The 21,589-nt window shown below is 56.5% G+C and overlaps 1 protein-coding gene across 1 annotated transcript; it reads right to left on the minus strand.

Annotated features, from left to right (window-relative positions):
• Nucleotides 1-544: 544 nt before the first annotated feature.
• On the minus strand, nt 545-19,816 carry LOC123814677 (oxytocin-neurophysin 1-like). Its single transcript, XM_045832613.1, is given in 4 exon segments — nt 545-636; nt 639-713; nt 19,168-19,369; nt 19,667-19,816. Coding segments are annotated over 4 exon segments (489 nt in total). The 5' UTR covers nt 19,787-19,816.
• Between the last annotated feature and the right edge of the window lie 1,773 nt (nt 19,817-21,589).

Consider the following 21,589-nt stretch of genomic DNA (forward strand, 5'->3'; position numbering starts at 1 on the left):
AAGCCACTTGTGCCTCAGTCTCCTGGGATGTAAATGGGAACCGGAACTCCTGGTCCCTTTGTGGTTTGTCCCTTCTGCCCCTCTCTCTGTCACTCTTGGTGTCTGCCTGCTCTCTCTCTGTCTCTCCCTCTGTCTCTCTCTGTCTCTGTCTCTACATCTCTCCCTGCCTTGTCCACGGATGTCTTCCACCCACCTGCCCCCTTCGCTCCTGTCCCTCTGCCTGAGGACCCCACCCCACTGTGCAGGCTGACTCTGGGCCTTGGCCCCCACACTCCCACCCCCAGGTGCCCTGTCCCAGTTCCAGCAACTCTGCTGACCCAGGATTGCTTTTCTTAGGGGGTCTGTGCCTTCTCTTGGGTGGCTCTGTCTACAATTTGGGGTCCAGGAACAGATGGGGCAGGTGTGTGTGCTGCAGGCAGTTTTTCTCCCGCTCCCCGACCTCTCCCCTCCCCATTTGAAGAGACAGAGACGGACATCAACCAGTGCATTTTAAAAGTTTATTTTTGGAGCTTGACAGGTGGGGTGGACTGCGGCAGGCAGGGGCTCAGCGGAGACCGGGTGGGGCGGGGTCAGGTGCCCGCACCAGCTGCACCAGCCGCAGCAGCAAGGCCGCGGTCGGTCGGTCCAGCTGGGTCCGTTGCTCTTATCCGTGGAGCGCGCGCGGCGGTGGAAGCCAACGCCGTCCCGGCAGGCGGGCTCGTAGGCGCAGCTCTCTGGGGGGACAAGGGGCTGATCGCGCCTGCGGCTCCCGGGACCGGACCCAGATCTCCCCACCCGCCCTCCCACACCCCAGGGCCACAACTACCCGCCGGACTCCAGGGCCGTCCCCCGAACGCCTCCCCCGCCCCCAGCTACGGAGGCCCCCAATCTGCATCGCAGCAGATGCCGTTGGCGGCGCAGCGGCCCCCGTTTCCGCACGGCTTCTGGCCCGACTGGCAGGGCGACGGCAGGTAGGTCTCCTCCTGGCAGCGCAGCGCCTCGGCCGTGCCCAGGAAGCAGCCCAGCTCGTCCCCGCAGCAGATGCTGGGCCCGAAGCAGCGCCCCTTGCCCCCGGGGCCGCAGGGGAGACACTGGGGAAGGAAGGGGTGAGCCGGTCCAGGCCTGAGCCGGGGCTGGCGGTCAGAGCCCCAGTGTGTGGGGAGGCCCGGCATGGACCCGAGTTTCCGGGTGGCCCTGGAGCTACCTTGGCCCCAAACGGGGTCCAAGGAGCAGAGCCCACATCTACTAGCCTCCCTTGATTGACAGGAGACTCAGACTGACTCTCGGTGTCCTACTGAGCGTCCTCCCCCACACACCCACCCCACCCCATCAGAGGTGAGGGTCTCCCCTGGGGGCTGCAGCATGGAGGACCTTCCTCCTCAGCTGTGGGCCTCCGTGGTGTGCACCCCTCTCTCAGCTGCCCAGCACTGTCTCTGAAATGCAGACCCATCTCTCCTGCCCCCATTACTCAAGCTTGGTCTCTAGGTTACCCCCATGCAGACAGTCCCCTGCCCCCTCCCCACACCTCCAGCCCCTTCCTCCCATTTCCTGTCCCCTCTCTGGCCTTCATCTGCCACCCTACCTGGGCCTCTGCCCACCTGCCTATGCACTCACCAGGTAGGTGGCTGGGGCCTGAGCCCTAGAACAGGAGGCCCCTGGGTGACCCAGGCTCGAAAGGCACCAAACAGAGCCAAGGGCCACCTGTAGTCTGCTGGCCTACCCACTGTAGTTTATGCAACAGCTCAGAACTGAGCTCCTGTACCTGAGCAGAATTGGCATTGAGCATGGTGGCTGGATTTCCTTCAGCTCTAATGAAAACGGAAGAGTGGGGAAGCAACAGGACATGCAGCAGGAGACAAGTGAGCTAGATGCTTAGCAGAACTTCCTTAGGGGATGCTCGGGTAGCATCTCCCCCCCCAGGTGAGCTCAGGCAATGGCCAGTGTCTGTGTGGAGGGTGAGGCCTCTGTCTAGGAGAGGCTGGGAGCAGGGCGGGGAAGGCCTCAGGTGCTGGGAAGGACAGAGCCTCTGCTGCTCCAGCCACTGCTGGCTGAGAGGCCCCCACGGGCACACAGGAGGCCTGACTGCCCAGCTCTCCCTGACCCAACCCCAAGCCCAGTTCCTGGGGACACCCCTCTCACTGCATCCCTGTGTGGATGCACAGCCTGTTCTCTCCTGCCTGGCAGCACGGGCCCCTCTGTCCATGCACCCCAAGCCTGGCTCCCTCTGCAGGGCACTGCCCTGAAGCCCACATGTCTTAGGGCACCACTGTTTCCCAGCCTCTGCATGTGGTGCCAGCCCTGGGGCTCTGCCCTTCCCAGGTGCCCTGAGATGGGCAATGGTCTTACCTGCCAGCCCAAGGCCACCGGGTCCCATGCCGTCAGCAGTGTTCAGGGGCCTGTGGACACAGGTGAACCTGCCTGTGCAGGGGTGGTGGGGGAGGGCTGCTGGCCTCACTACTGTCACTGGCAGCAGTGTGGCCATGCTGTGGCAGGTGCTGAGGTTGCCATTGCAGCTCTCAGGACTTGGGGAGAGGGAGAGACGGGGTCTCTTGGGACTATCTCCAAACTTTCAGGGGCCTATGGGCCCTATCTCCCCACACAGTCCCCTGTGAAGGGGTGAGTGGAATCCAAGGGGCTGCTGTGTCAGAAACAGGGCTCTGCCTGGCCCAGAAATGGTGGAAAGGGACTGCAGGGCTGCAGGACCCCATCAGGTGGGCTGGCACAATGAGAGGACAGGTGACCGAGACCTGCTGAGGAACACGGAGGCAGGGCTCATGGAGCTGGAAATTGCAGGAACCTGCCTAACCAAGCACGGATTCCTGGGAGATGCCTGGAATGCTGAACTGTGGCCAGGAATGCTGAGCCTCAGGCTGTGGCTGTTTCTGAGAGATGGTGCCTCTGACTGGCGCCTTCTGGCACTGGCCTGGTGTGGTAACGGGGGGGCAGGACTGTGTGTCTTCAGGTGTTTTAAAAGGAGTGGGACCTAATGGCAGAAACCTACCATTATTCTGAGTCTCTACAACCTTTAAATAAGCCCCTTTCCTTTTTCTCACCAAACCCCTGCACTGGGAGTCATGCCCTCTGGTGGTGGGCGCTCACACTGCACCACCGTTCCTGAGCAGCACAGGCTGGGGGGTCTGTTGTAACAGGCCAGCAGAGGCTTGTAGATCCCACCCGCCCCTTGACGTGGGGGGACCCTGTGGCACACAGCAGATCGGTGGCGCGTCCAGGCTCGCTCAGCCTGGCAGTAACAGAGCTACGGGGCCAGGAACTCACAGTCCCGAGTTCCTGCCACCTCCCGTGCCCGCAGCCTTCACCTGGTTTCCCAGGCCTTTGGCCTGAGACACACACCTGGTCTCAGCTCCTGCAGGGGCACCTCCAGAGCCTGGGCTCTCCCCCGCTTCTGTGTCCTAGACTGATCACAGCACTTCCTAGCTCCAAACTGTCCTGACTCCCTGCTGCCCTCTGGACAAACCCTGATATTTCAGCACGTCCCACAGGCCTGCTGACTGGTGCTCCAGGGTGGCCTGACCAGCTCCTTGGTGCTGGAGAGCTCACACCAGTGGCTGGGGGTCACACAGGCTGGCCCCGGGGGCCTCAGCACCCTCCCCTGCAGGAGTCAGCAAGAGGCAGGACAAGCTGTGACCATCCCCGTCTCCTCTCCCCCTGGTTACCTGGCCTGGGTGGGTTTGTTTTTCTGAGATGGCCACCCATGCCTGTGCAGGTTGGGTTCCCCAGGAAGCAGACTGAGATGGAGTTTAGGAGCTGGTTGTTTGTTACCGAGGGCCCTTGGGACCCCCACCTATGGAAGGGAGTGGGATTATGTGTCTGGGGAATTCACAGCTGAGGTATAAACGTCCACCTGGCTCCCACACCTTCTCCTGTCACTGCCCCGCCCACAAGTGCACATACTGGCTGAACAGGGAGTGAGGGCAGGAGGGGTAAGTGGTCAGCAGGGCCAAACGTGGCTGACATGAACGTTGAACTTTTTCATTTAAACAATTTCGATAAGGTATAACATACCCACCATAAAATTCACCATCTGAAAGTGCACACTTTCAGGCTTTTAGTAAACAGTTGTGCGACCACCTCCAATCCAGGTTTAGAACACTGTTATCTGGGGAAACACGCCCCTCACACCCCTGGGCCATTGCTGCCTGCTCCCACCCGCTGCCCCAGGGAACCGCTGCTCTGGATCCACCATCTCTGGAAACGCCCCGCAAATGCCCCCGTGCAGCACGTGGTGTCCCGAGTCTGGCCTCTCTCACTTCCCGGGGTGTTTGCAGGTGGCCCCCAGTGACTGTGGGTGTCAGCAGGTCATGTGTCTGTATTGCTGAGATGTAGTCCAGGCAGAGAGCACATGCTGTCATCCGTCCAGCGGCTGATGAACATTTAACTGCTTCCAATTTGGCTGTGATCGGAACCTTGCCATGAATACTTATGTACAAGTCTGTGCACGGCCATATGTTTTCATTTCTCTTGGGTGGTGACCTAGGAGGACAGCTGAGTCATATAATGAGTGTCTGATCAACTTTTTAAGAGGGGAGCCACACCACCTGCTCTCCAGGGGAAGCGCTCCCTATGGTCCTGGTGCGGAGCCAGCTGAAACCCTGTGGACGGGTGCCCCAGCGGTGGCTGCAGGGACAGTGGGGCTGAGAGGACTTGGAGACGCTGCAGGAAGCTGTCCCACACATCCTCTGATTCCCATGCTGCAGCCGCCTTCTCTGTCCTTGTGCCAGAGAGGCTGGGCAGTGCCCGTGGAAACCTCACAGCTACGAAGAGCGTCACTGGTCCCAGCCAGCAGTATCTCACTTCAACTAGGCTTTCGGGACTTTTGAAGAGTTACTTTTCTTCACTGAGGCCAACTGCTCTCTCCCACCCCACCAGCCTGGGGCGTTACCCCAGCACCAGGTGCAGATTTATGATGTAATGCACCCATGAGATCTGTGAGCTGGCCCCACACTCAGCCTTCCACAGGCTGCCTGGGTGGTCTTGAGGCCGCTGCTCCTGATGGGTGGTGCCCAGTAAGACCAGAGAACCCACTGCCCTCCTTCTTTCCCCTGAGAGGGAGCGCCTCCATCCTGGCAGTTTGGTTGGATGGCCTTCGTTCTGTGTGAGGCATTCAGTGTGTCTGTGACCGTGGGCAGTGGCTGGCTGGGCCCCAGGCAACGGTGCCCACCTTTGGTCTCTGCTATTGGAGGGTGGGGCTCTCAGCAGTGGCGGTAGCCAGGTCAGCCTGGGTGAGGTGAAGTCCCAGTTGTCGAGCCCACGCACAGCCTCTGTCTCTGCCACCGAGACCACGTTGTTCAATAGTCCAAAGGGCAGGGATTGGGGTGGAAGGGATAGAGAATGTCTGGTGACCCACCTGGTGCAGCGGGTCTTTTGGGTGAGCTTCCAAAGGGACACAAATAATCTCTGACTGCAGGTCCGCCCTCCTACTCTTCCACATGCCCCGGAGTCAGCATCCCCCAAACATGTTTCTGCCAAGTCCCCAGTCCTTTATTCTTCACCAAATCATTAGCCACTTGTCCGTCTCTAAGGCTCTCTTGCTCCAGGGAAAGTGGTTGTGGTGTAGTGTCTCAGGCACGGCCAGTTGGAGAATTCGTTTCCTCACTGTCCTTTAGGGCTGTGCACACACAGGACGGGAACACCGCAGCCATCTGTTCTCGGGATAGGAGTCATCTAAAAACTGGACTCCATGTTTTGCCTCTTTGGTCAACTGGATACTTAAGACAGGCTATTTCTATCACAGTTATGAGTTAAGGAAGGAGCATGAGCTCAGGAAGAGTCCATCTGCCTGAACAGCTTATCTGCCCCACAGCTGACCACACATGCATGAATGAGCCCAACCAAGAGCAGAAACGGTCCTTCCTAGTCTCATGAGCAGTAGTAAGAATGAATTGTCTCAGAGCAGTAAGGTTGGGGGCGGTTTATTCTACAGAATAAGCTAACTGGTGCACAGTCTCTGACTGGGCTGGGGGATAATTTAAGAGGTGTTTTGTTGTAATACCCTAGGAACTTCTTGCCCATGTATTTTAGAGTGAGCAGGGATGAAGGAAGAAAGAGGGCGAGAGAAACATAGATATAAGAGAGAAACATCAATCAATAACTGCAACTTAGGAATGTCCTCTGATCAGGAATTGAACGCACAACCATTAGGTTTATGGGATGATGCTGCAAGGAACTGAGCCTCTCTCTCCAGGGTAAACCCCTGGGACTTCTGATGTGTGATCCCACTGGCTCCTCCCAGCATCCTGATCTGCTCTGGACATCGTGAGCAGGAGAAGACCCCCTGGGTTCATAAGGCCTGAAGGGCAGAGCTGCCTGTCCTCCAGCGGGATCTCCTTTTTGTTCTCTTGCCCTGATTCACCCTCAAAGCCCCTGCCCTTCTGGTCCTGGTAAATGATCAGAGCAGCACCTTCAAGTGTGGCCAGTGGGCTCCGAATGTAGAGGCACCCAATGCAGTGCATCTCCTTTCTAGGGACACAGGGTGCCAGGGAAGCAAATCTTCTTTTTAAATGTGTCTTATTCATTATGCTATTACAGTTGTCCCATTTTCCCCCTGTATTCCCCTCCACCTGGCATAGGGCCTCCTACCTGCATTTCCCCCCTTTATCTCATGTCCATGGGTCATACATACAAGTTCCTTGGCCTCTCCATTTCCTATACTATTCTTAACCCTCCCACCGTCTATTTTCTACCTTCCATTTACACTACTTATTCTCTGTACCTTTCCCCCTCTCCCCCTCACGCTCCCCCACTCAAAATCTTCCATGTGATCTCCATTTCTGTGATTTTGTTTCTGTTCTAGTTGTTTGCTTAGCTTGTTTTTGTTTTTTAGGTTCAATTGTTGATAGTTGTTAGTTTGTTGTCATTTTACTGTTCATACTTTTGATTTACTTTTTCTTAGATAAGTCCCTTTACCATTTCATATAATAAGGACCTGGTGATGATGAACTCCTTTAACTTGACCTCATCAGGGAAGCACTTTATCTGCCCTTCCATTCCAAATGATAGCTTTGCTGGATGGAGTAATCTTGGATAGAGGTCCTTGCCTTTCATGACTTCAAATACTGCTTTCCATCCCCTTCTTGCCTGCAAGGTTTCTTTTGAGAAATCAGCTGACAGTCTGATGGGAACTCCTTTGTAGGTAACTGTCTCCTTCTCTCTTGCTGCTTTTAAGATTCTCTCCTTATTTTTAATCTTGGCTAATGGAATTATGATGTGCCTTGGTGTGTGCTTTTTTGGTTCCAACCTTTTTGGGCCCCTCTGAGCTTCCTGGAAGTCCATTTCCTTTGCCAGATTGGGAAAGTTTTCCTTCATTATTTGTTCAAATAAATTTTTAATTCCTTGTTCTTGTTCTTCTCCTTCTGGAACCCCTATGATTCAGATGTTGGAACGTTTAAAGATGTCCTGGAGGTTCATAAGCCTCTCCATATTTTTGAATTCTTATTTCTTCATTCTGTTCTGGTTGACTGTTTATTTCTTTCTTCTGCTCCAAACCATTGAATTGAGTCCTGGTTTCTTTCCTGTCACTGCTGGTTCTCTGTACATTTTGCTTTATTTCACTTTTCATACACTTCATTTATTCCTCTACTTTGCGACCATATTCAACCAATCCTGTGAGCATCCTGATACCCAGTGTTTTGAACTGTGCATCTGATAGATTGGCTAACTCTTCATCACTTAGTTGTATTTTTTTCTGGTGCTTTCATCTGTTCTTTCATTTGCTGATTTTTTTTGTCTTGGCACACCTGTTCCATAGTAAGGGGCAGAGCCTTAGGTGTTCACCAGGGCAGGGTAACCCAGGTCTCTGTGTTGTGATGCTGTACATGGGGGAGGGTTCAAAGAGGGAACAATGCTGCTTGCTCCACTCTCTGCTGGTTTCCAGTCACTTCCCCTGCTATCCACAATCAAAGTGGGCCTTCAGGTGCTGATTCCAAGGTGGGTGGGTTTGTGTACATTCTAGAACCCTGTGGGTCTCTCCAACCAACTCTCCTGGGAGGCTGGGAGTTTCTCCCACAGCCACCTCAACCCCCACAGGTGTTTTCAGTTAGAGGTTTGAGGCTTCCTTTCCCTGTGCTGAAACCCTGGGTTGTATGGTCTGTCTTACTCCCAGTTGTTCCTCCTGATCCATCTGCCCATGAATGTGGGCCGAACCATCCATTTTGCCAGCCCCCTCCTTGCCATGAATGTTCTATACCACAGCTGCCCATCTCTACCCCTCCACCTAGTCTAGATAAATGTTTCTTTAACTCCTGGGTTGTTGTAACTCCATACAGTTCAATTTCCTGTCAGTTCTGGTTGCTTTTTGCTTTCAAATTTGTTGTTATCCTTTTTTTAGTTGTGCGAGGAGGCACAGTGTGTCTACCTACACTTCCATCTTGGCCGAAAGTCTGCTATAGCAACTCTTGATTTTTTTCCCCTGAGCCAGCATGATGACACTCCCGCTTGCCCGTCTGGCTCCTGCAGAGCCCTATCTGAGACCGTCTCCCGATTGGTGCCAGGTCCACAGCTGGCTCTTTGAGTGGGCCTTTGGAATGCCCCACTGCCTGACTGATTGATGTCCAGATGGTTCCAGCACCATCCTTGGGCTACGTGGTCTACGTAGGGAGACCAGAGCCCCTGGCAATGCTCCCTACCTTTACCCCCACACCAGACTGGCCTGCCTATAGCCACACTCAGCTAGCAACTCAGCAGGGGCATCTCTGAGATCAAGCAATTGGCTTATTTCCTGGACATCAACCACTTCTCCCTCAAGGAGCTCATGGTCAAGACCAAGAACAACGTGGTGATCGATCACAGGCAAGCACAGAGAGAGGCAGAATGAGTTCTGCTGCATTTCCCAGTGCTTCACTCGAAAACACACACTCGCCCCTGGTGTGCACCACACCCTGGTGTCTTCCTCCCTGTCCCCTGGGAGTAAGGGAGCACACACCTGGGGGTGTGCTCCCTGAGGAGGCCCCTTGCCCAAGGCAGCTGACCAGTCAGCAGAGATCACCATCCTGCCAACCACGGGGCTCCTGTCCAGCTCTGGAGCCCAGAGGCTGGAAGTCAGAGCAGCCTGGAGCCAAGTAGAGGCCCAAGCCCTGCTCGGAAGCCCCATTTAGCACCTCTGACCACGCCCACCTGTTGGCTTTCATACTCTTTTGATGTATTTATGTTGAGTTTTCTCAAAGTTCAAAGCAACTACAGAAAAAACAGTATAACATCTCTGCATCATTGTTGGGGGGAGATAGACAATCTGTCCTGTCATTACTATGGAAACAACACAGTCATGCACACCATCCAGCTGTATGTGTTCATCCATTATTCTCTGGAGGACTCTTGGTTGTTTCCAGGTTTGGCTATTCCCTTTTGATGGACATGAGCATCACTTCTCTTGGGTGGAATTACGAGGGTCAGGAGTTTTTGTACATTTAGCTTTTCCTACCAGGACAGCGTCAGAATTCCCTTTCATTTGCCGGGATACCCAGCAGGCCCCACCACACCGCACTCAAAAGTTTCACGGACATGCAAGGCTCTGTGTGTTCACAGGACTTATCTCCCACTCTCCAACACACATGTTCTATGAGGAATGATGTTTCCTCCTGCATCCTCCTCATCTCCTGATGAGCTTCAGCTCTGCTCTGTGGACCAGATGGAGCTCTGGGTCCCGGGGATACTGGGTCCCAGTTATTCCAGGCAGGTCTGGGTGTTTCTGCTTCCCCACTGCAGCAGCACAGGTCACAAGACCCCTTGACACATGGTAGGAGGAAGACTCATAGTAACACATACGATGTTATGGCAGGGTTCTTTCTTCACCTGGTGATCTGGCTACTAGGTGGAGAACTGGGGTCTATACTGTGGTGGGTCAGGTTGGGTCCACTCTCCACAGAGAGAGCAGATTTGGACACGCAGAACAAGGGGGACCTTCACGGGCTTCCTGACTACTTCAGCTCCAGGAGGCCCGTGACCACTTAGTGCTTCTCCCAGACCCCTGTGCGTCAAACCATTCTCGTTAGCACAGCAAGTGTCCTCAGCAAAGGGCTCATAGTTGACATATAAAGTGAACTCTGAAAATAAATTTAAAAAGACAAAACAGAAAGACCCTGAAGGTGTGGCTCACTTGGATGGAGCATCATCCCTTACACCGAAGGTCGTGGGCTTGAACCCTGGTCAGGGAGCATACAGGAGGCAGCTGGCTGATGATTCTCACATCAGTATCGTTCTTGCTCAGGCTCTCTCTCTCTCTCTCATCCTTCCCTTCTAAAACCAATAAACATATCCTCAGGAGAGGATTAAAAAGAGAAAAAGACAGCCCTGTCAGGTGTGGCTCAGTGTGCTGTGCATCCTCCCACAAACTGTGCAGCTGCTGATTGATTTCCGGTTGGGGCAGGAGCCTGGGTGGTGGGCCAGGTACCCAGTGGGGGGTGTGCGAGTGGCAACTGGTGAATGTTTCTCTCCCACATCGATGTTGCTGTCCCTCTTTCTCCCTCTTTCCTTCTCGCTGAAAATAAATGAAATCTTAACGGCAAAAGTAGGAGGATCCAGGAGAAAACCACAAAACAAACTATGGGATTGTGCAATAAAAATCCAAGGTAATTATCCTATTAGTTACATTGGAAATTAAAATTAAAACCATGATGAAATACATACCAGCTAGAACAGCTGATGTTGGAAGGGCTGGCTTTCCCGCTTGCACATAGGACAATGGGCACCTCCCTCTACTGCTGGGCAGGGTAGTTTGGTACAACCACTTGGGAAGCTGTATGGCAGCATCACTAGGGCTGAACGTACACACCTCATGTGATCCAGCACTGCCTCTCCAGTCCCACGAGCACATGAGCATCAAAAGACATGTCCAGGATGCTGAGCACAGTGGCCCTGTTTGTAAGAGACCCAAACTGGAAACCACCCCCGACATCTCCAACAGAAGAATGAAATGAATTTATGCAATAGAATACAGCAGTCCCCCCTTGTGTGCGGTGCTGCTTTCAGTGGTTTCGGTTACCCATGGTCAACCACAGTCTAGGAATGTAAAAGAAAAATTCCAGAAATACGCAGTTCCTAAGTTTTAAACTGTGTGCTCTTCCAAGCACTGTGACAAAGTCTTGTGCCAACCTGCTACACTCTCTCTCAGGGTGGCGCACCGTCCCTTTGTCCCACATCTCCACGCTGAGTGTGCTGCCCTCTGCTGGTCAGTCGGCTGCCCTCTGGGTGACCAGGTCGACTGTCACAGCATCACAGAGCTTGTGCCCAGGAAGCCCCTACTCTACTTAACCATGGCCCCAAAGCACAAGAGTAGTGATGTCGGCGATTCAGATATGCTGAAGAGAAGCCATGAAGTGCTCCTTTAGGTGAAAAGGGGTGTGTGTGTATGAACAAAGATAGTATACGTAGGGTTTGGTGCTCTCCAGGTTTCAGCCATGCACTAGGGGTCTTACAACGTATTCCCAAATAAGAGATGGGCTTTAGTCAAATTTGCCAGTCTTACATTTTACATTTTCAAGGCTCCTGCCACTGTCTGAATGCCACTGTCTGAATGCCACTGCCCTCTGCTGGAGTTTAGAGGAGCTGCAGGGCAGATCTTGGGCTCCAGCTGTTCATTCCCAGTTTGGCTGTATTTGGCTCATGATTCTTAGTCTCTGGTACCAGCTTGAGGCCACAGCAACAACAGAAAAGAGGAACAAATAGAAAAAAAGAATAAGAATTGTAGCATAACACGTATTGAGCAATGACTATCTTCCCAGCACTGAAGTCAGGTTTACATGAACGTCTTAATTAATTGCCACCATCTCGTAGGGTGATGCCAGTATCTTACCCATCTCACCTCAAGGACACTGACACACCGACCGACTCAGCACTGTTCCCCAGGACACTCACGAAGGGAGGGAGCAGTGCACTGCTGGTGGGAAGGTGACCGGGGCAGCCTCTACAGAAAACGGGTGGAGGGTCAGCAAACACTTGAAAATGGAGCTGCCCTGTGACCCTGCGATCCCTCTTCTGGCCACGCACCCAGGGAAACCCAGCGCCAGTTGGAGGGAACATACGCACCTCACGTTCACTGCGGCTGTGTTCACAATTGCCGAGACATGGAAGCAGCCCGAGGGCCCCCAACAGAGGAGTGGACAAAAAGTTGGGGTGCACATGGACACGGGAACATCACTTGGCCATAAAAGGAATGAAATCCCACACGATGGGCGTGCATGGGCCCACAGGGAGCTGTGCTGAGCAAAGCAAGTCAGACACAGGCAGACAAGCACCTGTGACCTCGCTCACAGGTGAGATCTGAAGGGCAGAGCAAGCGAAAAGCAAAAGAGAAACAGCTCCCAGACACAGAGACCTGTCCGGTGGTCCTCAGAGGAGCGGGCAGGGGGCTGGGGGAAGGGTGCAGGGGTGCAGACTGCAGACTGGAAGTCACCAATAGCCCCAGGGAGGTAAAGTACTACACAGGGATATAGCCAAGAGCATGGTGATGAGTACGGTGCCAGAGTGGTACTTGTAATATACGGGGACCACTTTGAAAAATATGATTGTCCAACCAGTATGCTGTGCACCTAAAACTTATACAAAGCAATATGGAATGTAAACTATAATTGAAAAATAAGATAAAATTTAAAAAGGGACCTGGGAAGCTGGGACTGAAACTGAGGCAGGTTGCACCAGGCCCCTAACCACCAGCCAAGGTGCCTTCTCCATTTTCAGTTTATTCCTGTGCATTTCTGGACTGAAGCAGTGAGTGGGGCGGCCACGCAAACTCTCCCACCTCCCTTGAGGGGTTTTCTTACAAGGTCTTCCTTTACGCCTATCATGAGCTCACAGAAGGGCCCAGGAAGCCGTGAGGCACGCCTCAATCAGCTCCAGTCACCCCACATTGGATTCCCTTGTAACAGAAGTTAGCGAACTTGCAACGAGCATCCAACCTCAAAACCCAGCCTTAAATTTCACCAGGTCAGGAGGTAATGAAATCCTGGAAATCTGCTATTTAGTCTTCCCCCGCAGGTGCTGAACGTCACAGGCAGAAACACCGTATTCGGAGGGAAACGCCATGTGTCCCACCCGGGAAGGGGCATGATATCTACATCTGACCAATGCACAGAGAGGGATATCAAACGGCTCATACACTGCTGTTCAAAAATACACATTAACATAGATTTTTCTTTATTTTTATTGTTGACACTGTTGCAGATGTCCCCATTTTCTTCCCCTTTGCCCCCCTCCTCCCAGTCCCAGGTCCCCCTCCCCTCTGGGCCTCGCGACCTTGTCTGGGTCCATGGGTTATACCTACATGTTCTTTAGTTGCTCCTTCTCCTTCCGGTGACATTTGCCAACGTTCACTTGGAGGTATTTTACATGAAAGCCTCCTTGACAAATACAATTTGTCTGTTATTAAAAGTTGGGATTACACTGTATTTATTTTTAGACAAAATTGTCTTTAAAAGCATTGGATTATTTTTCAAGTTAAAAGCAAGCTAGTGATATGCTGTTTGTCATTACAGATCACTTTTGCAGAATTTCAGAAAGCATAAATTCCTAATTGTCAAACTATATTATTATCTTAAATATCACTTCACCTTCTTACTTTTGAAAAGTCCCCATAAAGCAACTCTGCCTCCCCCTGTAAATACTGTAAATTGTGGGAAACAGTGCTTCTAAGAACTCCATTTACACCTGCTGTTCATGCAAAGCCCTCGGCCCCACAGGAGGCTGGTGGCCTGCACAGCGTGTGTCCCAGACTTCCTTGCCAGCTGGCTCCATTATGACAATGACCTTGGTCCAAGGCCAAAGACTTGTTAAGGCCAGAGGAAGGGCAAGACCAGGGATCCCTCCGCCTCTGGGGCACCCCTGGCAATGGCCACGGTGGCAGCAGCCGGTGAGTCTGTCTCTGTGGGTCAGCCAGTATGTGCACTTGTGGGCGGGGCAGTGACAGGAGAAGGTGTGGGAGCCAGGTGGACGTTTATACCTCAGCTGTGAATTCCCCAGACACAGAATCCCACTCCCTTCCATAGGTGGGGGTCCCAAGGGCCCTCGGTAACAAACAACCAGCTCCTAAACTCCATCTCAGTCTGCTTCCTGGGGAACCCAACCTGCATGGGCATGAGTGGCCATCTCAGAAAAACAAACCCACCCAGGCCGGGTAACCAGGGGGAGAGGAGACTGGGACGGTCACAGCTTGTCCTGCCTCTTGCTGACTCCTGCAGGGGAGGGTGCTGAGGCCCCCGGGGCCAGCCTGTGTGACCCCCAGCCACTGGTGTGAGCTCTCCAGCACCAAGGAGCTGGTCAGGCCACCCTGGAGCACCAGTCAGCAGGCCTGTGGGACGTGCTGAAATATCAGGGGTTTGTCCAGAGGGCAGCAGGGAGTCAGGACAGTTTGGAGCTAAGAAGTGCTGTGATCAGTCTAGGACACAGAAGCAGGGGGAGAGCCCAGGCTCTGGAGGTGCCCCTGCAGGAGCTGAGACCAGGTGTGTGTCTCAGGCCAAAGGCCTGGGAAACCAGGTGAAGGCTGGGGTCACGGGAGGTGGCAGGAACTCGGGACTGTGAGTTCCCGGCCCCGTAGCTCTGTTACTGCCAGGCTGAGCGAGCCTGGATGCGCCACCGATCTGCTGTGTGCCACAGGGTCCTCCCACGTCAAGGGGCGGGTGGGATCTACAAGCCTCTGCTGGCCTGTTACAACAGACCCCCAGCCTGTGCTGCTCAGGAACGGTGGTGCAGTGTGAGCGCCCACCACCAGAGGGCATGACTCCCAGTGCAGGGGTTTGGTGAGAAAAAGGAAAGGGGCTTATTTAAAGGTTGTAGAGACTCAGAATAATGGCAGGTTTCTGCCGTTAGGTCCCACTACTTTCATTTTTTTATTTTTATTTTTATTTCTTAGGCTCAACACATTCATTACTTTATTGTTATTCAATTATAGTTGTCTACATTTTACCCCGACCAGCCCTCCTCGGCCTATCCACTCCTCTTAAAGCACCCCAAAACACACAGTCCTGCCCCCCTTTGCCACACCAGGCCAGTGCCACGAGGCGCAGGTCAGAGTACCATCTGTCAGACACAGCCACAGCCTGAGGCTCAGCATTCCTGGTCACAGTTCAGCATTCCAGGCATCTCCCACGAATCCATGCTTGGTTAGGCAGGTTCCTGCAATTTCCAGCTCCATGAGCCCTGCCTCCGTGTTCCTCAGCAGGTCTCGGTCAGCTGTCCTCTCACTGTGCCAGCCCTCCTGATGGGGTCCTGCAGCCCTGCAGCCCCTTTCCACCATTTCTGGGCCAGGCAGAGCCCTGTTCCTGACACACCAGCCCCTTGGGTTCCACTCACCCCTTCACAGGGGACTGTGTGGGGAGATAGGGCCCATAGGCCTCTGAAAGTTTGGAGACGGTCCCAAGTGACTCCGTTTCTCCCTCTCCCAAAGTCCTGAGAGCTGCAATGGCAGCCTCAGCAGCTCCTGCCACAGCGTGGCCACACTGCTGCCAGTGACAGTAGTGAGGCCAGCAGCCCTCCCCCACCATCCCTGCACAGGCAGGTTCACCTGTGTCCACAGGCCCCTGAACACTGCTGATGGCTTGGGACCCGGAGGCCATGGGCTCCTGGGGAGCCATTGGGGAGGGGAGGGGTGGTGGCCACGTCGCCTCAGAGGAAACACCTGTGGCCATAAATAGGCAGCCAGGGAGGCAGCACAGCACAGCCCACAGAGCAGCACCACATGCTGTGCCCACCTGTGTGCTCCAGGATGCCCGAGGCCATGCTGCCTGCCTGCTTCCTCAGCCTGCTGGCCTTCACCTCTGCCTGCTAATTCCAGAACTGCCCGAGGGGCGGAAAGAGAGACCTGTTCGACCTGGAGCTGAGACAGGTAAGACCATTGCCCATCTCAGGGCTGCTGGGAAGGGCGGAGCCCCAGGGCTGGCACCACATGCAGAGGCTGGGAAACAGGGGTGCCCTGGGACAGGCGGGCTTCAGGGCAGTGCCCTGCAGAGGGAGCCAGGCTTGGGGTGCATGGGCAGAGGGGCCTGGGCTCCCAGGCAGGAGAGGACAGGCTGTGCATCCACACAGGGATGCAGTGAGAAGGGTATCCCCAGGAACTGGGCTTGGGGTTGGGTCAGGGAGAGCTGGGCAGTCAGGCCTCCTGTGTGCCCGTGGGGGCCTCTCAGCCAGCAGTGGCTGGAGCAGCAGAGGCTCTGTCCTTCCCAGCACCTGAGGCCTTCCCCGCCCTGCTCCCAGCCTCTCCTAGACAGAGGCCTCACCCTCCACACAGACACTGGCCATTGCCTGAGCTCACCTGGGGGGGGAGATGCTACCCGAGCATCCCCTAAGGAAGTTCAGCTAAGCATCTAGCCCATTTCAGTCCTGCTGCATGTTCTGTTGTTTTCCCACTCTTCCGTTTTCATTAGAGCTGAAGGAAATCTAGCCACCATGCTCAATGCCAATTCTGCTCAGGTACAGGAGCTCAGTTCTCAGCTGTTGCATAAACTACAGTGGGTAGGCCAGCAGACTACAGGTGGCCCTTGGCGCTGTTTGGTGCCTTTGGAGCCTGGGTCACCCAGGAGCCTCCTGTTCTAGGGCTCAGGCCCCAGCCACCTACCTGGTGAGTGCATAAGCAGGTGGGCAGAGGCCCAGGTAGGGTGGCAGGTGAAGGCCAGAGAGGGGACAGGAAATGGGAGGAAGGGGCTGGAGGTGTGGGGAGGGGGCAGGGGACTGTCTGCATGGGGGTAACCTAGAGACCAAGCTTGAGTAATGGGGGCAGGAGAGATGGGTCTGCATTTCAGAGACAGTGCTGGGCAGCTGAGAGAGGGGGTGCACACCACGGAGGCCCACAGTTGAGGAGGAAGGTCCTCCATGCTGCAGCCCCCAGGGGAGACCCTCACCTCTGTGAGGGTGGGGTGGGTGTGTGGGGGAGGACGCTCAGTAGGACACCGAGAGTCAGTCTGAGTCTCCTGTCAATCAAGGGAGACTAGTAGATGTGGGCTCTGCTCCTTGGACCCCATTTGGGGCCAAGGTAGCTCCAGGGCCACCCGGAAACTCGGGTCCATGCCGGGCCTCCCCACACACTGGGGCTCTGACCGCCAGCCCCAGCTCAGGCCTGGACCGGCTCACCCCTTTTTTCCCCAGTGTCTCCCCTGCAGCCCCGGGGGCAAGGGGCACTGCTTCGGGCCCAGCATCTGCTGCGGGGACTAGCGGGGCTGCTCCCTGGGCATGGCCGAGGTGCTGCGCTGCCAGGAGGAGACCTACCTGCCATCGCCCTGCCAGTTGGGCCAGAAGCCGTGCGGAAACGGTGGGCCCCTGCGCTGCCAACATAATCTGCTGCGATGCAGGTGGGCGGGCCGACGTGGTGGGGGGGGAGTTGGCGGGGTGGTCCCCGGACACCCCAGGGTTCCGGAGGCTCTGTGGATAGGGAGGGGAGAGGTCGGGGAGCGGGAGAAAAACTGCCTGCAACACACACACCTGCCCCACCTGTTCCTGGATCCCAAATTGTAGACAGAAACACGCAAGAGAAGGCACAGACCCCCTAAGAAAAGCGATCCTGGGTCAGCAGAGTTGCTGGAACTGGGACAGGCCACCCAGGGGTGAGCTGGAGGGGCCAAGGCCCAGAGTCAGCCTGCACAGTGGGGTGGGGTCCTCAGGCAGAGGGACAGGAGTGAAGGGGGCAGGTGGGTGGAAGACATCCGTGGACAAGGCAGGGAGAGATGTAGAGACAGAGACAGAGAGAGACAGAGGGAGAGACAGAGAGAGAGCAGGCAGACACCAAGAGTGACAGAGAGAGGGGGCAGAAGGGACAAACCACAAAGGGACCAGGAGTTCCGGTTCCCATTTACATCCCAGGAGACTGAGGCACAAGTGGCTTTGGGGACCCTTCCAGGGCCGAGATTTGAGATGCAATGCCCATTTCATCCACGGTTGTGCCATGTTTGTGTGTGGCTGTGGGCATGCAGGTGTGCAGGGGTGGGGAGTGGGACCAGCACCCCCAAACCCAGCTCAGGGCCCAGGTGCTGTCTGTCCCGGAGGAAACCAGGCGCCCCCAGCTGGCGTCGCAGCCACCCTGACAGACAGACCTCGGTGAGACCCTGGCCACCTGTCTCCACCACCCACAGCTGTGGGAACCACACACACACACACACACACACACAGACAAGAAAATAATTGTTAGTGATGTGCCCCGTGAGTGGTGACCACAGTCACAGACAAACAGTAGGCCCTGACATACACGTTCACAACCACAGGCACACTCACAGGAGCAGACACAACAGACTCCAGGACAGACAGGCCCACGTACATTCACACACACACTCACTTTCACTCCCAGACACAAGCACCTTCCACCCTTTGACACTTGTGTTGGGGGTCATTTCTGTGTCCCTGGGTGCTCAGCAGCCCCTGGTTCACGGGGCCCCAGCTCGGCCACATCTTCTGAGCAGCAGGGCCTCCTGCGGCCTGAGCCCCCAGCTCCTGGGCACCATGAAGGCCCTTCAGCTGGGGGGGGGGAGTCCTGGCCCCAGCCCTCAGGTGTGACTCCAGCGTCCCTCCACAAGTCAGGACGTTCTTCCCTGTCCACTGCTGGCCTGGGAAGCCCTCTTTGTAGCCCGAAGGACGCTGTCTCAGGACCTCGGATGGTTCCTCTGGTGTCCTGCCTGCTGTAGGTCCCTGCTCTGTTTGGAGGGGAGAGCTGCAAGCTGCTTCCATCTCTCTCACGTGCCCGGACTTTCTCCACCCCCACACCGCCTCTGCCCCACCCTGGCTCCACCCCTGCCCGCTGCGATCTAGCCAAATGGCGCCCCCTCCCCTCCCTGGGGCGGCAGGCCAGACTGCTCCCCTGCAGCGGGACCCCCGTTCCCCTCTGAGTTGCTCAGAGCTGCAGACACAGGCCCAGCCGCGCCTTTCACCGCCCCACCCCGCCCCGTGTATCCCTCCCAGAGCTGACACTGAGACGCAGGTCCAGTTGGAAGGGGGCAAGTGCTTTATTTGACTTTCATTTTCTGGGGTGGTTGTGGAGGGAGCAGGGTGCGGCCCGACTGTGTCCAGGGTCCGGGCGCTCAGCGCTGGGGGAAGGCGGCCTGGGGGGTCGCAGGCGGGGTCGCTGTGGCAGCGGTCTGTGAGGAGAGACGGGGGTCAGGCTGTTGCGGGTGCGGGTCTGGTCCCTGGGTCCTCAGTGCGGTCCCCTGCCCCTGCCCCCCACCCGGGTCCGGGAGTCCGCCCGGGGCCGGGGCCGGGGCCGCTCACCGGGGCTGCAGCAGATGCCGTTGGCGGCGCAGCGGCCCTCGTCCCCGCACGGCTTCTGGCCCGACTGGCAGGGCGACGGCAGGTAGGTCTCCTCCTGGCAGCGCAGCGCCTCGGCCGTGCCCAGGAAGCAGCCCAGCTCGTCCCCGCAGCAGATGCTGGGCCCGAAGCAGCGCCCCTTGCCCCCGGGGCCGCAGGGGAGACACTGGCGGGACAGCAGCGGGTGAGCAGCCCGGGGCTGAGCCGGGGGCGCGGGGTCTGGGTCTGGTGGGTGGGGGGCGCGGTCCGGGGACCGCAGGAGGCTCGGCTCCTCCTGGCTCAGCTGCGGCCCCAAAGGCGGACCCGGGAGGTGAACCCACACCGAGGACCTGCCTTGGGTCCCGGGCCTGGCGGCTGCGGAGCTCAAGGCAAGTCGGCGAGGCCAAGGAAACAGCGGGGAGACCCTGTGCCTCGGGTCCCCGCCCCCCGCCCCGCGCCGAGGATGGAGGGTGTGGGAGCTCACCTTGCGGACGTCGAAGTCCATGGTCGCCCTCTTGCCGCCCACGGGGCAGTTGGTGATGTAGCAGGCGGAGGTGAGCGCCAGCAGGCCGAGCAGGCAGCAGGCGAGGCTGGGGAGCGCCATGGCGCGGGCTCGGGGTCCGAGTTGGGCGTCCGTGGCTGGGTCTGGGATCCGGTGCTTTTAAGCCCGGGGCGGCGGGGCCGAGCGCTGCCTAAGAGGGCGGGCGAGTGTCTGGTCACGGCCGGGCGCTGCGGGTCAGGCCCTGTGCCCCCGCGCGGCCTGTCATTTGCAGGGGCCGGTTGGGTGGAGGTCACGGGGTTGGCTGATTCTGGCGTAGGGGGGAAAGGGAGGCCGTGCGGTGGGCTGGATCTGTGGGAGTGAGAGACAGAGAGACAGACGCACAGACTCCCTGTCTAGAACGGGTTGTGGGGAGGGGAAAGAGAGTATGGAGCGGCCCAACCGAAGACGCTGCAGCTCCACTCCCAGGGCCCCGGGGGGAGCAGGAAGGCCCTGGGAGCCTGCAGGCCTGAAGAGGCTGTGGCAGGACTGGGCAGGACTCCCCCACCGTCCTCTGCTCCCCTCTCATGCTGCCTTGTCCACTATCTTAGGAAGCTGTCTTCCTGAACCCCAACTTCCTGGTGTGTCCCCCCTCACCAGTCTTTACTTTCTGGGCACCTGGAACGTGCATAGGAAGAGACCTTTATTTTTTCTCTAACTTCCCACCGCAATTCAGCCTTTGCTTCAACTAGGAGGGAGGAACAGACCCCAGGGGAGTCTGCAGTACCTGGGGCTTTGTCACACCTGCAAATGCCAGGTGCCCTCCAGTCCCACTGAGGCTGCAGCAAAGGTCTCTACCTGCACTCTGGGCCCAGGGCGCTCCCTGCACCTGCCACTAGATCCTGTCATCTCGTGCTTTCAAATAACACGTTGGTGAGGGTCACAGATTTGCTTTAATTTTTTGAACCTGAATATAAACAAGCTCTGTTTCCTTTGTAATCTCACGTCTCCGTGGCACGAAGTTAAGAACGGGGCTGTCGTTGTGCATTTTTACCTCATCTGAAACTGACACGGATGGAACCAAAGAGGAAGACGGATGCCTCAGTGGAAGGGGCGGGGGCCGAGTCCTGGACAGGGTGATGCGCAGGCTGGATGCCACTGAAGAAGGGACTTGTCACCCACGATGGCAGTGTGGTCAGCAGAATGGTCTTTGGTCCAGGGTCCACCTCGGCTCCAGAAAATCACCTGGGCCATGGCCTCCCCTTCCCGGGTGGCCCAAAACCCATGATGGGCCATTTCCACACAGTGCTGGGCAACTCTGGGGCCAGCATGTGGGTTCTCCCTCTGCCCAATCCTGTGTCCACCCCCTCCTTTCTGCCAGTGAGGGTCCTCAGAGCCCTCTGGGATAACCATCCTGTTTCTTCAACTCCATCTCAGTCTGGTTCCTGGGGAACCCGATTGCAAAGGAATGGATGAGACGAGGCCAATGACGGAACAAACACACCCAACCAGCACTGTCCCTGATGTGAACCCAGGGAGAGGAGCCTGGGACACAGCCCCAGCCAGTCAGGCACTCTTGTTGACTCTCCCAGAGGAGGGTGCTGAGGCCATCAGGTCACAGGCCTGTTTGCCCCCCAGCCGCTGGTGTGAGCTCTCCCGCACCGAGGAGCTGGCCGGGCCACCCTGGAGCACCAGTCAGCAGCTGGTCTTGTTTTTCAGCCAGATCAGCTCGCTGGTGTGCTGGGCTGGAAGGCCCACAGTCTGACCCTAGACATGGCCCCAGACAGGCCTCCCACCGCCCTGTGTTCACACCGACCTCACCGAGCTAACACGTGCACATAGATGACTGTGGCATGACGACCCCCACAGGGCCACCCTACCCTCCCCTGCTCCACACTGCCCGTCTGAAGATGCACTGAGGGCCCAGCA

The sequence above is a fragment of the Phyllostomus hastatus genome, unplaced genomic scaffold (genome assembly GCF_019186645.2).
Source record: "Phyllostomus hastatus isolate PE091 unplaced genomic scaffold, TTU_PhHast_1.1 phas_contig_17, whole genome shotgun sequence".
Lineage (NCBI taxonomy): Eukaryota > Metazoa > Chordata > Mammalia > Chiroptera > Phyllostomidae > Phyllostomus > Phyllostomus hastatus.